The sequence below is a fragment of the Engraulis encrasicolus genome, chromosome 6, assembly GCF_034702125.1.
Source record: "Engraulis encrasicolus isolate BLACKSEA-1 chromosome 6, IST_EnEncr_1.0, whole genome shotgun sequence".
Lineage (NCBI taxonomy): Eukaryota > Metazoa > Chordata > Actinopteri > Clupeiformes > Engraulidae > Engraulis > Engraulis encrasicolus.
The window spans coordinates 20,592,081-20,609,580 of record NC_085862.1 but is presented as its reverse complement, the minus strand read 5'-3'; the positions used below and the strand labels follow the sequence as shown (position 1 = coordinate 20,609,580).

At 43.1% G+C, this 17,500-nt stretch overlaps 1 protein-coding gene and 1 long non-coding RNA gene across 3 annotated transcripts in view; one reads left to right on the top strand and one right to left on the bottom strand.

The window, feature by feature from the left end:
• Positions 1 to 17,500, top strand: part of rnf13 (ring finger protein 13) — an 86,632-nt gene that overhangs the window by 46,136 nt on the left and 22,996 nt on the right. For both annotated transcript variants that reach the window (XM_063200852.1, XM_063200853.1), the window contains exons 5-6: positions 4,875 to 4,962; positions 14,887 to 14,977. In XM_063200852.1, coding sequence (XP_063056922.1) covers positions 4,875 to 4,962; positions 14,887 to 14,977 — 179 coding nt within the window. The remainder of the gene's footprint in view (positions 1 to 4,874; positions 4,963 to 14,886; positions 14,978 to 17,500) is intronic.
• LOC134450849 (uncharacterized) lies at positions 8,661 to 11,144 on the bottom strand. Its single transcript, XR_010035161.1, has 4 exons — positions 11,033 to 11,144; positions 10,716 to 10,812; positions 10,268 to 10,436; positions 8,661 to 10,041 (listed from the first exon to the last, which is right to left on the bottom strand). It is a non-coding gene; the product is annotated as an uncharacterized LOC134450849 (long non-coding RNA).

The following is a 17,500-nucleotide window of genomic DNA, read 5'->3' as shown; positions in this document are numbered from 1 at the left end:
TCTTCAAATAAAATGCATGTAGATACTGTATGTCAGCTTTTGATCATTTATTAAACATTTCACACATAAGCCAAGCATGTAAAGCATAAAAAATGAACTTTTGATTTGAATCAAGGAACATTCTTAAGTATCAAAAATAATCAAATCGCTGGCCTAAGAAATTGATATCGAATTGAATTGCCATAAAAGTTATGATGTACACCCTTAGACATAGATAGACAGATACATTATTTATTGTCCTTAGAAAAAAAAATGTGTGTGTCTGTGTGAGCAAGAGAAACATTGTGATGGCATGAGCATGTTGTGCTGTGGGTGGATTGGAGTAGAATGGAGTGCAGAACTGGAGCAGTGGCCAGTCACTACAGTCAGCACAGAGGCTGGGGGAGTTCTCTGAAAGGTTCTCTTAAGTTTAAAGGAACGTTAAGTCGTTTTCTTCAGACTTAATATCCTTTAACAATTCTATAATAATGATGTGAAGGTTTAGCAGATGCAGGTCTGTATTTGGAACGGGACACAAGAAACACAATTCTACTTCCAGCCTGTTGTGCTGTGCTGAAGAGGAAACATTCTTTAGTCACCAAGTTTAGTGTTTCTGTAGAAGGAAGAGGGTTGATGGCTTGTCCTCATTTTTGGAGGGAAAATCTTCCTGCTTCCTGAACATGTTTCCTGCATTTCTTTACGTGTCTGTGTGTGTGAGTGCACATGGCGGAGTGTGACTGTTTGAGTGTGTGTTTGTACATGGCGAGTGTGAATGTTTGAGTGTGTTTGTACATGGTGAGTGTGAAGGTTTGAGTGTGTTTGTACATGGTGAGTGTGAATGTTAGCGTGTGTGGCTAAAAGCATGTGTGTCTGATTACATGACAGAGAAAGAGGGAGATGAGGGCACAGTAGCCTGTTTAGCTGCATAGGTGATTAGAAACAGCTTAAGCTTAAAAACATCTGTATTTTTCCACAGTACCTTCACTCGTGTCTACCGGGGCCATCCAGCATCCAGTTCTTTATGGCACAGTTGAGCCTCTTGGGGTTGAGGCACAGATACACACACACACACACACACACACACACACACACACACACACACACACACACACACACACACACACACACACACACACACACACACACACACACACACACACACACACACACACACACACACACACACACACACACGTCTACATATGTCTACATATTAATTCAACCAAGGTCTAAAAACCTAAGAAAAGCTCTCTTCCCTGTTCATGGCCCAACAAGATGGCAGCCACACAGGAAATGCTGTGGTTTGTTGCGGAGGGAGGAGGAGCGGGGAAGAAAAGCTATTTGCATACATTTTTCTCTTCTTCCTGCAGCTATGTATTAGTAATAGTGACATTTATGGAGGGCATTATTGGAGCGAGGAGTGTGACGCTCTCTCAGAGGTTGTCTATCCGCTCCAAGCAAGTATACACACACACACACACACACACACACACACACACACACACACACACACACACACACACACACACACACACACACACACACACACACACACACACACACACACACACACACACACACACACACACACTGCAGAGAGAGAGAGAGAGAGAGAGAGAGAGAGAGAGAGAGAGAGAGCACACAGCACACACACACAAACAGAGAATGCACACAGCAGCACACAAAACACTTAGCTGCACTTCACCCTGGCCCTGCACACCAACTCCACCTCCCCCTCATCAGGCTTTTCCTGTTATGCAGCTATGAGACTTTGTCATCATGGAGGCACAGCACAGCAAGGCAAGGCGAGGCGAGAGGGCCAAGGCGGGGGAGGCCAGGAGCTCCTCTCATCTGCCTGATACTGAGAGAGAGAGAGAGAGAGAGAGAGAGAGAGAGAGAGAGAGAGAGAGAGAGAGAGAGAGAGAGAGAGAGAAAACATGCCTTTTATGGCATTGGACACCTCTTATTTTCAGATACGGCTGTTTACAAACATTTATTTAACAGGACGCACGTACAGGAGAGCTTGTGTTAAACAAGAGTTTGTGGGTGAACGTGGAGATTATCATCTTTGTAAGTGCGGCTGAGGCGCATTGCGAAGCCCATAGTGTCATGTTTAATTCACCAAGACACACCTCCCAATTGGGTTGTCCTTGATTTGTAGGTTCTTAGACGCTTATACCGTTTTTTTTTTGTGGGCGAGTCGTTGCTTAACAATTTTGGTGTAACTAAACTTAAGTTGAGATTTGAAATGTAGTGAGATTGCACTCTATAATCTTGGATTAATGGCATGACTCCAAACACAGTTATTGTGTCTGCTATGAAAGCCACACGCCACCACACACACTGTATGTTATTGACTATTGCTGTGTTTATGCGGTCAGCTTTTAATGGAAAGATTAACATTCACATGTGTATGATCCGTCCATGCTCGTCTTTTTATCCTGACCACAGGCATCATGCTTTGAATTACAGGGATGAGTAAGCATTCTGGACAGCCAGCCACTCAGCCATACCCAGCGTGCACTGCTACATTACCCTCTCACTCTCACTCCGCCCTTTCTCCTGGATAGAGATTAACCCCTGATGGGAAGTGAAAGCCCAAGGCTAACTCTTTGCAGTTACGTTTTGGTGACACACTTGGCCACCAGCAGTTACTTTTTCCCTGGTCGCTGTGTGTTGTTATCTGATCAGGAGTGTCATGAGTATGGGTGGGTCTCTCTCTCTCTCTCTCTCTCTCTCTCTCTCTCTCTCGCTCGCTCTCTCTCTCTCTCTCTCTCTCTCTCTCTCTCTCTCTCTCTCTCTCTCTCTCTCTCTCTCTCTCTCTCTCTCTCTCTCTCTCTCTCTCTCTCTCTCTCTCTCCAGTGGCCAGTGCAGACCAAAGATTCACAACAAGACAAACTGAAACAATCTGAAAAACCAGCAGCAGTCTGCAACAACGTGTTCTAATCTTGGTCGTTCAGTCCACTGTACGCTGTCTGTCTGTCTGTCTGTCTGTCTGTCTGTCTGTCTGTCTGTCTGTCTGTCTGTCTGTCTGTCTGTCTGTCTCTCTCTCTCTCTCTGTCTCTCTCTCTCTCTGCTGGAGCCTGGCCACGGGTCTGTAGGAGAGTCATAAGGCAGTCATAAACGAGTCTGCCTGCTGTAAGCTGGCCACGTCAGTGTGGGCGTTATTTGCCAGTCAAAACCATGCAGGGAAGACTGTGTTAAGAGTATTGGACGTGCGGATGGGGCAGAGTGTCATCGTGTTGTTGTACACTGTGTTTTTTGTGACTACTTTGTTAAAGATTTGTTTAGGCTATTTGTTTTTTTCAAGGCTGTAAAGTGTCCTCATTCCTATGACGAGTGCTGTGTCAAAGTTAAAGTCGAAAACATCAACTACAAGCAGTATGGAATAGTAAGACTCAAGGCTGCCTTCTGTAATAGCTTAGAAGCATTTTACACAAAATAACGTTGCAGACTTACACCAGAATTTAATATTCACACAAGCACACAGGTTTTTTAAGGAGAGGCCAGTTCTTAACAAAAGTGCTACGCATAGGGCAAAGCTTTGACGAAAATCATATTGCAAAAATATATTACCTTCCAGTTTCCAGAATATTGAAGATTGAGAGATATTAACAGAGCAGAGCTTGTTTCTGAGATCGCAACCTTTCTGCTAAGAAGCATTTAGACAAATCGGCAAAGATCAGTGAAAGACTTTTCCTAAACCCTGGCCGTAAGGCAAAAATTGTTTGTGGTCTCAATGACTTCTTTGTTTTGGGCTTCAGTTGTTCCAACCGTCTTAATTTTTCAATGTCTGCTCTGTTGTCTATGTAGGTTTACCTGCTCCCAGACTCTTATGTCTGTCTAGTTTTAATTCTGTGCTTTTTGTTGTCCCCTACGTTTGAAACATGTTAGATAGCTACTTATCCACTTCACAGTTAAAGGGACAGTTTGGTCAATTTCAACATGCAGTTGTATTGCTCACGCTACCCTTGACTTGTCAGTAACCGGTGATGCCACATTTTTCGGCTCAGCCCTTTCCGAGATATGAGCAATTCTTTAATGGGGGCAGCGTTTGTTTACATTTTTTAAAAATGAAACATAGGCCAACTCCAAATATTTTCCCAAAAGGTACTGCTGTTTGCTAGTTGTCTGCTGATGTTTTATAACCTTTTGGATGTTTTTGGGAATAAATAAAAATGTTTTTTTGAAATGTAAACAAAGAGCTGCCCCCATTACAATGACCAGGATCTCGGAAACAGCTGAAGAAGAAGAAAAAAAATCTCAGGCACTGACAAGTCCAGGGTAGTGTGAGCATTACAACTGCATGTTGAAATTGACCAAACTGCCCCTTTAAAACACAGCGTTATACATTTGTTGTTACCAAAATTGCAATGGCCAAGTCATAGCACATTACTAAAGGCCGTGTGTAATGTCATTAATGTCAGTAGTGTAGAACTATGGTAGTTCATTTTTCAATGACTACAGTGTGCCACTGGTGGCACGGCTTGCATTATGGGGCTACACGTCCCATTGAATGGTTTTCTGCGACATACAAAATGACATTCTATTAACCTACTCCTTTATCTCTATATCTATGTCTATATCCTATTATCAGATTCAGGTGTAGGTTAAGAGTACATGCGTATGGTTGTTTGTACAATTGATGAGTATGCACTGTGGCTGGGTGTAAGGTTAAATTCTGTGTGTCCGTGGGGACATTATGCAGTTGCAGGATCCACGTGCTGCAGATGGCTGTTTATAGGCCTCTGTGCTATGTGTGTACTGAGTGTGAGGACTGTGTGTGTGCTGTTGCCCATGGACATCTCAACACAAGGATTTTGTCTCTCCCCCTTTCTTTCTCTCTCTCTCCCTGTCTCTCTCTCTCTCGCTCTCTCTCTCCTTCCCCTTCCCAGGTCCTTAACGCCCAGAAAGCCGGGTACAAGGCTGCCATTGTTCACAATGTGGACTCTGATGACTTAATCAGCATGGGATCCAATGATTGTAAGTCTCTCTCTCTCTCCTCCGCTGTCTCTCTCGGTCTTTCGCTATCTCTCTCTCTTTCTTATGCTCTCTCCATCCCTCAGTCTCTCTCCTTGCTCTCTGCTGTCTATCTTTTTCGTTCTCTCTCCCTGTGCACATATCTCTCTTTTCTCTGCCCTCCACCTCCTCCTCCTCTCTCTCTGTACTCTGCTCTTCCCTCCATCTGTGCACACAAACAGTCAAACAAATGGTGGTGGCAATGGCCCCCGTGCTCACAGGGTTCCTGTTGCCACAATTTCTCCTTTGATGCCTGTGCCTGTGGCGGTGGCGGCTCCCTCCTCCGTCCCGGCTCTGAATCAGTGGCCTTGTGGCAGGCGGGCGGGCGGGTGGCCCTGTGCAGTCCTGGCCCTGACTGACTCACTGCCTGGGCTCTTCTGGAATGCACCCACCCCACCCCACAGCCACAGCAGCAGTCACAGCAACAGCAGCAAATACATCAGTGCTACCGTTAGCAGCATTAGCAGCAGATACATCCGCATTAGCATTAGCGTTAGCAGCAGCCCCAGCAGCAGCAGCGGCAAATTTACCTCAGCAGCAGCATTAGCAACCGCAGCCACAGCAACATTAGCATGTAGCATTTAACCACAACAGAAGGTGATATGGCCACCTAAGTCACAGCCTTAGGGCCGAGTGAACAAAAAAGTGAACGGGGCGAGTCGAGCTAAATCCCGATTCCATTTGACACATGCTCTGGATTTCACTTAGGATAGCAGCGAATTTTAAAGATTTGGGTTGGCGTTGTAAGATCACTCATTTTCGTCAGGAAAGAAACGTTATTTTAGTTTTTGTGCGAGACTAAGGAATAGACTACAACATGCGCCTCCTTCACGTATTTCAGGGATTCTTGAGAGATGGGACAAAACATGTCCGGGAGATATAACTCATGTTTGTGCTTAAAATGTAATTAAAAATACCAACAAAATTAGCTGGAATGATAGAAGAAGAAATTTTGTACACTAAAATATGATTTCATATTTATATAGTTTTATTGTTTTTTATTTTACACGTTGCAGTGTGTCATCAGTACCTTCAAAACCCCATGTCCGAAAGCAAGATTTAGAATTTGACAATACCATAATAATTGGTTAAAATGAAATATAACAAACATCATAGCTACTGTCATCAAGTATTTTGGATAATTAATCAAACTACATGTATGTACAATGTTTTATAAACCTTTTTTAAACTATTGAACATGTGTCCGGACTTTAAGTCAACACTGTAAGATTTTTTTTAAATACCAAAAAATCTACCATTATTGTGGTCAGCTCACACTCTAAGCAGCCTGGTACTACTGTACTTCCTGTTTGGTATACATGCCATGGAGACACTGTTCTGTTAAGGTCACATTTAATATTTGATTTTATCAATGCATCTTTAGGAAGACCACCTATGTCACAACCATAATGTGTCAACACCATAATGCATAAAAATAAGGGTTATTTCAGTATTTTGTATAATAAAAGCTTAGAATAACTTTATTGGCAAGTCCTTAAGCGACTGCTGATGTACCGAATGATTTCTGTTAGAAAATCATGTGTTATTATGAAAAGTAGGTTTATTTGTCAACTCCGTAAGAGTCAACTCCATAAGATTTTCTTATGGAGTTGACATGCAAAATCTTATGGAGTTGACAAATTCACCAAAAACTGCTCAATATGCTAATATGATATTCTTTTCAAACGTAGAAACAGGAGGAAAAGTTATTTTAGGATATTATATGTATATTAATGTGCATATAATGCATATAACTACATATTTTTTTCGATATATGGACAAAAAAGTTAAAACTAAAGTTTAATTCAAAACAAATAAACCTTTTAAAAAGAGGAGCTCAAGAATATAACAAAACTACAAGATAAACTGTGAAAAAACATTTTGCACTAAATAGGCTCCAAAAATCAGACCAGTTTGTCAACTCCGTCAGTTTTTCTGTCAACTCTGTAAGATTTTCCTCAGCACTTTCGGGTGTTTTTGTAATATTTTGGGGAAAAAGCAAATTCTTTAATCTTTTTTTTGTTTTGTTTAGGCAATAAAGGGTCATTAGATCTATACCACCACGTATTTTAACCACTTTAGGTGTTTTCCTCATGGTAGCAAAATAAAAGATAAAGTCTGAAAATACCAATTTTTCGAACTCTGTGTGTTAATAACAGTCTTCAATTAAAATTTAAATATATATATTATATATTATTGTACATCAAGGTAACTAAGTATCATTGCAATATAAATCAGAGCTAAAGATTCTTGCCGGACTATTATAATAATTTAATTATGTACTTTTCTTGTGTCTGACGGAGTTGACGAAAATCTAGGTGTGAAGGTAAACATGTTAATTTGTTAAAAATGCCTTTTTTCCTGGAGCCTGTATTTTTACATGCCTGGAAACTACACATCTTTATCTACATGAATATATAACCATCAACAACATATTCTGCATTTTCAAAATCAGGTTTTCAGAACGTGTTTTGTCCCTTCTCTCAAGAATCCCTGGTTTGATGTGAACGGAGGCTGAAGGTATGCAGATAGCCCTACTGCTGCATCGCAGCTAAAGAGGCTGCAGTTCAGACATGCGACTTCTCTTTTGTATTACAAATAATTACATGTTTTTGCACGCACACAACTCAAAATCGCCATTGGTTATCATTAAGTCTGAGGTACAGCATAAGTCAGATCTAGGGGGAAAGGTTGAAGTGGATCAGAAAATAGATTTAATCAGTCCATCAGAGCCCAGTCAATTTTTTTGAGAAGGGTCCAGCTGCAGTAAAACAGTTCCACCCTTAATGCAAGCACGCCCATGGGCGTTCCCGGCATTTGCCGTATTAGCCAATCGTGAAGGGATACTGCATGATGTCATTTTCAAGGCCATTTCCGGATGAAGGCTCCATGTTTTCAAAGATATCCCGTGCAAATTATCTTCCAGAGAAACGTTTCACTGAACATTCCACTGACATAATATTCTCAACAATTTATGTAAGAAAGTGAGATAAATCACACGTTTTCTAATCCCAATATGTATTTTGCTTTGTCTTCCCGTACCTCGGACATTGTAGCCTACTGTTTAGGACTCGTGTCGCTATGCACACATTTGTCATAACGTCATCAGGTCGCCAAAATGCTTTGATTTCAACACGACAACGTTGACACATTTACAGTAAATAGGGCCTACTGTATATATTGCCTAAATATATACTGTCAATGCGTTGGCATTACCTTACCTAGCTGTGTGTATCGAGGTCACTGTTAACACTGGGTAGGCTATATGATTAAACCACAGATTTTTTTAAGGGCTGTGATTAAACATCCTTTCCAGGATATTAACACACCCTGACAAATAATAATGACGTCATCAGTCGAATGCTCCATTCATTTCAACGGGGCTCCCCAACGTTCGCACGTCTGTTACTTTTCGGGGTCTAAAGATTCTCTCTGCCGTGCTGCTATTCCACGGTAGCGACCTTCTCGCCGAACGTTAACCCTTACTTAAAAAAACCTTTTAGGCGAGGTTGTTCACTTGGTAAGACATGATATAGGCTACTTAGAAAAGTTGTACGATGTACATCAGCAACACATTCCCGACTTTTTGAAGTAGTGTCACCTCACCAGTTATGTGGCCAGCTTGAAAAGAGCAGATATTAATGAAAAAATACATGAAATAGTATTTGAAATAGCAATAGGCTATTTGTTTGTTTTATTGGAGAAAAACGATTTCTTCATTACCATAGGCCTACCATACTCCATGTCTGTCTATGATTTAGGAGTGACCACACCATTGAAGCTTACACTTTATCCAGGAGAGGTTCCAGATTGGCCTGTCTTAATTCAAAGGCCATCAGAAAACAGAGAAAACTTTTCCTATCATCATAACCAGTGTTTGTGCATACATAATCAGGACCGCTGACAGCTTTGGCTTTGCCCAGGACAAAGTCATCTGAAAGGGCCCCCCACTCAATACATAGACTACATACAATGTAATGAGGACCCATTCCTGGACCCCTCGTCTCACTGGGCCCAGGTCAACGGACCCCTTTGTCCCCCCTGTCAGCTTCTCTGCATGTAGGCCACATACATTGCTGAAAGAAGTGAACGAGACAGGAATGAAATGTGAATTTATTTCTGTTTACTTTTACACTACGAAGTGTGAACGGTCACCTCTCCCTCTCCTCATATTCAGAGTGCATAAAACAGCACTCAACTGTGTGGTCTGTTGATCGCCTGTGTAGTACAGTAGATTAGACTCCATTTTTTGACAAAAATCTATGGAGGGTTAACACAAAGTTTGAAATTGTGTTTGACCAGTCTCCAATGTGCATTTAACTAATAACTAAAAATAAGGCATTGGCATTAAATACAGACTGATGCATACTATAAATACACTCACACAGACACCCAAACAGTGTGCAATAATAAGATTAACATACTGATGGACAATAAATACACAAACACAGTGGACACACACACACGGCAGGAGAAGTTCATACAGGTGATGTGAAGATGCTGTATACAAGGTGCAATGAGTAAAGTGTAAGTGGCATGGTGAAAGAAGTGTTCATGGAATATTCTCCCGTGTCCTTGGTTATTCATGTGGTTTTCTTCAGTGCGTTGAGGAGTCTGATGGCTTGTGGAAAGAAGCCGTTTCCCAGTGTGCTTTTGCAGCACCGCATGCTGGGCTAGCGCTTCCCTGATGGTAGTAGGGAGAACAGGTAGGGGTGATCTTATGAGCTTTTCTGCTGTCCTCACCACTCTCTGTACTGCCTTCTAGTCTTCAGCTTGACGGCTGCCATGCCAGACAGAGAGGCTGCTGGTCAGGATGCTCTCAATGACACCCCTGTAGAAGGTGGTGAGTGCCGTTGTGGGGAGGTCGGCTCTTCTCTCATCCTTCGCAGGAAGTGGAGTAGTGTCTGTGCCTTTTTGAGATGGTGGAGCCATGTGGTGCAGTTGGCAGAGGAGGAGCGGCACAGTGGTTGGTGCTGGGTTGATCAGGTTCAGATCCGAAGTTGCTGGTGTCATCAGCCCTCCCTCTGAAAACTGGCTCTGTGCCTGTCAAAAAAAGGCATGTTAATGTTATGAATGACAATTAAGACAAAAACAACCACCCCCTATCTACCTACAGAAGGACATGACATGAGCACGTGCATATGCTTGTGCACATGCCCCCCCACACACTGCTACTGTCTTAAAGTTTGGTGCACGTGCATGCATGCATGCACGCCTATTCTCCCCCCTTTGCCTCAAGTCAAGTGTGCATTTTAGAGGTTGTCCTCACCTGCACATGTGTGAAGAGCAGGAAGATTGGAGGTTGAGGATGAAGAGGCAAGGCAGGAGGTTCTCCTTGTGAGCGGCCCTGGTCCTGATGCTGATTGCCCATCACCATGCTGTGGTTCATCAAACCCATTACCGGCATATCAATGCTGAACAGGAACGACTGCTTCCATCTGCACGCATGCACACAAACACACACACACACACACACACACGAGAGGGATACATAGAATACACTACATAAAAATCACACCCATCATTTTAATGCAGAACACCAGGCTGAAGAGATACACAGCTTCTGGCCTGTGCAGGGATCACTACAGTGCCAGTGTTTTGTATTATCCTCCATCCACATTTTTTTTTCAATAAATAAACACAGCACAGAAAGGAATTACTGTATGAAATACTTATTGGTCTAGTGCAGAACAAAACAGATTCAGTGTTTTACTCACCACTGTGTGCAAGTTTCTGTGTTCAGTTCAGGTGGAAGCCTCCATCACAACATGTTGGTACTGACATTAACCATCCTTCAGAAAACTGCCTCTCTGCCTGTCAGAAATAGCAAAATAATGTTAACACAACAAGGTAGTATCTTAAAGATATCCTTAACCAAAGACAGACAGACACACACTGCCACTGTCTTGGTTCTAGGACACACACACGCCCTTTAAGGGTCACATCACATGGCCGGGTTCTCACTCACTCACTCACTCCTTTTCTCCTACTTTTGCCTCAGACAATGCAGTGAGTTTTTAAAAATTGGCCTTACCTGCACATGTGTGAAGGACAGGAAGGGAGGTTGAGGATGGAGCTGCCAGTCAGGAGGTCCAGAGCTGTCCTGGTCCATCACCATCATGTGGATCATCAACCCCAACCCCAACCCCAACCCCAACCCCAACTTCTTATATCTGCGTGAACACATTCACAAACACACACACACACACACAATAGGCGAGATACAGGTTATATGGCACATTAGGAGGCAGGACTTACAGAGAAGGAGAAAGAAAAAAAAAAGAAAAGAAAAAAAGAGATAGAGAGTGGGGACCGAGAAAGTGAAAATAGGAGAGAGAGGAAACAGAGGACAGCGTGTCTCTGAAGCTGATCGGTCTAAACTGGTCTTAAACTTAATCCTGCTGAGACTCTGACACATCCAGCTCCCTAAGAGATGGAGGGCAGGGATAAAGGCGAGAGGCCAGGCCTGTCTATGAGACCAGGACTAGAGCAGTAGAATAGCCTATCTGAAAATGTCAGGGATTTCAGTATACCCGCCTAAAATTGATTGATTCAATATTACCCATAACCACCTAAAAGAATTGCTCAAAAATACAGTATACCCACCATCAAAACGTAGACTATACCACTGCCTACGCTACAGCCTCTTCCACTGGAGGAAAATCGCTCCGTTGACCTAGACAGATAGGCTACAATAGAACAAGTGTACATGACAAAAATGGAAATATATATTTCTTCATAACACAGTCTTCGTAGACATTCAAATCGGCAACATCAGAAGTGTGATGAAAACAGAGATTTTGAGAGTAAATAGTCTTGGAACCAAGGCACTTAGATCGTATAGTTTACAAAGTTAAAACCAAAAGAAAATACAATGTTTATCACCGAAAATACCACAGGGATCTCTTTCATACATTAACACATACCTGACAGGGCGGACACAATGAGGCACACTGCAAGGGGTCGAAGCGAACGGCATTCCTGCGACACAATAGGCTCGTTAGCACCTGTTAACTTCATAACGATCGCGGACATTAATGGCGCTAATGTACATACTTTGAGCGAAAATTACAACGAAAATATCAACACAAACGTAACAGAATATCTTCCCATCAAAGATCAATAAAATAACAGAGAAATTAAAGTACAGAAACATCATTAAATAGTTTGTAACACGGAGGGAAAAAAACACAGCTTACCCCTTGCCAATCTCCCCGAAGTGAGGAAGAGTTTCCGGGTGCCACACCAATTACCGCCCCATCAGAAACAATAGGTAACGATAAACCCATCCCAAGTAGTATCTACATTGTAGCCCATATATTTTGAGAAGTTCACTAAGAGAAAATATAAAGGTTTATTTTTAGCACTACTACATCAAGTCGGTTTTATTTACAATTTCTTTACATGCACTGGTCAAGAATTGAAATTACGTTTAACACCAGGTTGAACAAATATGACACCTCCGACTTTCAGTGCTATTCTATACATCTTTGCTTCAAAGAAACACAACTGATAGCTCAGATGATGAAACAGACGTGCACAACGCAGCACAGGAAGAAACTACTGTATGTCTGTCCATAACTTATTACTGTACATTATGACAAATACACACACAACATCTGAAACAAACTTACGAAGGGCAGCCTGTTATCTTGCCTTGAAGCTAAAAATCATTAGCCAAAACCGCTAGTTGGTGGGCCGAGGTAAATGTTCGCCCTCCGACTGAAAGTCAACTCGTAAAGTAACCGTTATGTATATTCATGCATTTTATTCGAAATCTTACCGACAGTTGAGTGATCGCTGCAGCGAAATCCATCCAGTCGTTTTAATAAGTCCAGCGCGGCGCTTGTGTTGTCATTCGGCAGCATGTCACTGACTTCAAACTTGAACAGCCAAAGGGGCGTTACTGTGAGGGCGGTCTAGTAAGGAGGAATGGGCGTAGCGGTATTAGCTGGACAAGACGCAGCTGGACCATATTGATTTATTTTACCTCTCAAGCCCCATGAGCCGCCCGGTAGGGATGGAGACTTGGGTACCCCATAGCGAAACCGTGGCTCGCTTTATTCGCCTCTGATTGGCTACAATGGCCACCCCTCGATTGGCTTTCATTTGACAGCGCTGACTGACAGATTGTGAAGACAAGTTTGGTTTGGTTTGAAAACACACTTGTTGAAAGTGGGACGACAGCGATGACATGCATTTGCCACTTGCCAAGAGAAATAGAGAAAGGACGAGAGACTGCAGCAGAACTATAGTAGAGGCAGCAGCAGGAATAGAGCCAGCAGCTGTCTAGACACAGCAAAAGCAGGTACAGGAGTAAACATAGAGGAAGCAGGAGTAGAGGCTGCTGTAGAGGGCAGAAGCAGCAGCGGCAGCAGGAGAACTAGAGACAGCAGCTGGAGAAATAGAGGCAGCAGCTGGAGAAATAGAGGCAGCAGCAGGAGCTCTAGAGACAGCAGCAGGAAACTAGGGAGAGCAGCAGGAGATCTAGAGGCATCAGAAGAAGAACTAGGGGCAGCAGCAGGAAAACTAGGGGCAGCAGCAGGAGGAATAGAGGCAGCAGCAGAAGAACTAGAGGCAGCAGCAGGAGGAATAGAGGCAGCAGCAGAAGAGCAGCAGCAGGAGAACTACAGGCAGCAGCAGGAGGTATAGAGGCAGCAGCAGGAGATCTAGAGGCAGCAGCAGAAGAACTACAGGCAGCAGCAGGAGGAATAGAGGCAGCAGCAGGCTTCGATATCAATGGGAATAGAGGCAGCAAAAGGACTAGAGACCAAAGTACTTGAGGCGGCAGTACTAAAGACAACAGCAGCAGGACTAAGGGCAGCAGGCAGCAACAGTCTGTAGCAGTAGGGCTAGAGGCAGAGGCATCACAGGCCTTCTCTGTACAGGGCTAGTTGTTATAATTCTCTCCTTCTCTTGCGTTCTATCTGCTATCTATCTACTGTATATCCATCTACCCCCCACCCCCCCCATCTCTCTTGCTTGCTTGTTCTCTCTCTATATCTATCTATCTCTCTCTCACACACACACACACACACACGCTCTCACACGCTCGTTCTCTGCTCTCTCTTCCTGCCCTCTCATGCCTGTGCTGTTAGGGTGGTGTGATCCCAGAGGTCTCTGTCAGTGCATCCATAAATCAGAGCCCCTCCTCTCTCTCTCTCTCTCTCTCTCTCTCTCTCTCTCTCTCTCTCTCTCTCTCTCTCTCTCTCTCTCTCTCTCTCTCTCTTCCTCTCTCTCCTCCTCTCTCTCTCCCTCGGCTCGCTCTCGCTCTCGCTCTCTCTCTCTCTCTCTCTCTCTCCCTCGGTTCGCTCTCGCTCTCGCTCTCTCTCTCTCTCTCTTCCCAGTGCTCACTGCTCTCCCCTCCCATTACTCCTCTCCACAGTGACACATAGCCTGCATCATATGGCCTCCTAGATGGTCGCGGATTATTTCTCCCTCTCTCCATTGTTTATTCTCATAACACGGCCTGACAGCCCGCTGATGTATTTTGCTGGTGCCGTCGTGAGGCCAATGGGATACCAGATTGGTCATGTGGTCACCTATTCTTCATTCACATTCTGTTTCCCTCATTTCTCGTTTTGTCTCTAGGCCAAAAAAGAAAAGAAAACGTAGGTCATGGGAACATCCACTGTTGCATAAAAGCTTTAAATACTGGGTCAATATATATGAGTTTTAACCCTCTGACTCCCAGTATCTCTCTCTCTCTCTCTCTCTCTCTCTCTCTCTCTCTCTCTCTCTCTCTCTCTCTCTCTCTAAATCACACATTACATGAGAGCATGTAATATTGTATGAAATGATTTGAATACTGGGTCAATATGTACATGTCACCGACCTCCTCACCCCTCTCTCTCTCTCCCCCTCCCACCCCCACCTCCCCCTCTACAGTGGATGTTCTGAAGCAGATTGACATTCCGTCTGTATTTGTGGGGGAGGACACAGCCAACTCCCTGAAGGAGGATTACCTCTATGAGAAAGGGTAAGCCTTTTCCCTGCGAAGGCCCGTCATCACATGTCATACTTCCATTTCAAAATTGCAGACAAAAATGTCAAGGCAATGCCTTTTTTCAAAACATGTTTAGTCCATGGTTGTTGTGTACAATAACTCATGAAGGAATTCCCTGGTTGCTTTGAAAAGGAAGATTTTTTTTTCATTTTACACCATTCTTGGAGATTTAGTGAAGACCATTTGATGTTTCCACAGTAACACATTCTCTACTCAGGTTCATGCAGAGGTCGGGATATAACTGCTGTGAAAAATGATGATGTCATGTCTCTGTGAGGAGGAAAGGGGAGAAGGCACAGATTAATTTAGGCTTCTGAGGCTGATTTAATTATCTCACTGAATTTGATAATATCCCAAAACTATGGGCACATGGGGAGAAAACTATGGGGAGATCTACCTACTGCTGCTCTCTGACACTTAATGTCTTGTTTCATCATGGTAGCGCAGTGTTTTTTGCTCAGTCATACCCTGTGCTGTGCTTTCAGGCCTTTGTCACCTGTGATGTGCTCATCAATTTACAACAAAGCACCGGAGGCTGTGTTAGCTTTTTATACAAACTTGCAGAACCGGATGAGCCATTTTAAAACAGCTGTGAATGACTGCTGACTAGCATTTGTCAATGACATAGGTCATAGTAACTGTGCATGATGACACAGTAATGAACATGATCTTTTTGAGATTTCAGTAGCTATGGATGTGTGTGGAAAAGAATTTCTAGAAGTTTACCATGTCATAATGGACAAAGAGAAGAACATAGCATCACAAAGTGGCTTTCTTTAGAAAGCACTTAGTTACCTAGATAGTCATCCAGGGATTAAAGCAAAAAAAAGTCATCTGACTGAACTTTTTTACCGGTTAGGCACCCGATCGAGTATCACTCCGTAACCCAACGAAAACCAATGTAGTCAGGCTCTGCCCTCATAACAAAACATACACTGGTTTTATGCAAGGAATGGTGCCAGAGCCAGCACTAGGCATAGGCAGACAGGGCAGTCGCCTAGAGCAGAATAGGCCAATGTCTTGAGGGCGCCAGTAATACCAAAAAGTGCCACAAAATCAGAACTTCAACCAACATAAAACTTTACACTTCACATTAACAATGAATATTCATTATACACTCAGTAGGTCTATATACACACCCAGTAGGCCTATGAATATACCTGTAGGTACTAGATCAGATGTGCTCAATCCGATGTCGGCCTACAATGCTATGTTTACAGATGCCAATTTCTAAATACAAAAAAGTAAAGAGGGAAAGGGGGCAGGCCTAGGCCACCAGATTGACTAGAACTGGCCAAGAATGGAGGGATAATGGAGACTATATCAGACTGCAAACATTTAACTGCAATTTGGGGCATGTTTTGGTTATTTCCTCTTATTTCTACCCACTGTTTATGAATTGTTCACAACATTATGCAGAATGGATTCACAATGAGTGTTGCTTCAAAATGGTCTAGCTGATATCACAGAATTATTGACTTGGAATTGCAATGCAGTGATCCCATGGTTTTTGTTTTTGTTGTAGTAGTAGGCTATATTTTGTCTTTCCCATCAGAATGGGCAAACACTGTTCTGGTGAAAGCACTGGTGCGCATTGCTTGCAGTTGTATTTCTGACATTTAAAAAATAATGCACTGGTCATAGCAATCAGAGGGAGGAAACTAGTTGTTGGTTATTTTGTATGTTTTTCACTATTCATCCTGTTACAAATAACTTGTTGACATTTACACACAGGGTGCGGTAGTCTACCTCTTGTGTTCTACCGTTTTGAAAACCTACAGTACCTGTACGGCTACCGATACTTTTTTGCTTCTTGATGTGCGGTGCCAGGCACACGCTTACCATTGATTTAAAAAACGTCCCCGATTCCTACACGCTCTCGTGTTCTCTCCTACAAGCTGACACGACGCAAGCAGACAAGGCACAGTCACAGACATACGTCTATCGATTAACAAAAGTAGCCTAACACACTTTCCGAAGCTTGTCGCGCAACTTTCCACTCGAATCAAGACAAATCACCCACCTATCAGTCCTGAGTGCGCAGTGTGCAAATAACTGAACTCAAACGAAGCGTAGCCTATAGTGCAAGAAGATGGGCACAGACGTTGAACCACTCAAAAACAAGCACACACACAACTGTTGCTGCACACTATTCCAGTTAGCAAAAATAGCATCACACAGTATCCTACAACAAGCCTTGAAAGTGAAAAACACCAAAACGGCATTGTATTGACCATGAGTCCACCCATCAGAACAACAACAGTTTCCCAGAACAAGACGTGGCATAAAATATTGGCTCTGCCAGGGATAGCCTCCGTGATCCCTGTAAAATGCAACCCATTCTTTAACTTATTTCTTAAATATATATCGACAACACCAAAGTTAATATGCTATGATTACAGATGAGACCGTAAATTATCCATTGTCAGAAAGACAACTAGAGCTAGTTCTGTACGTAGCCAGTCAAACGCGCTTATCTTTGAGGATGAAACGCAT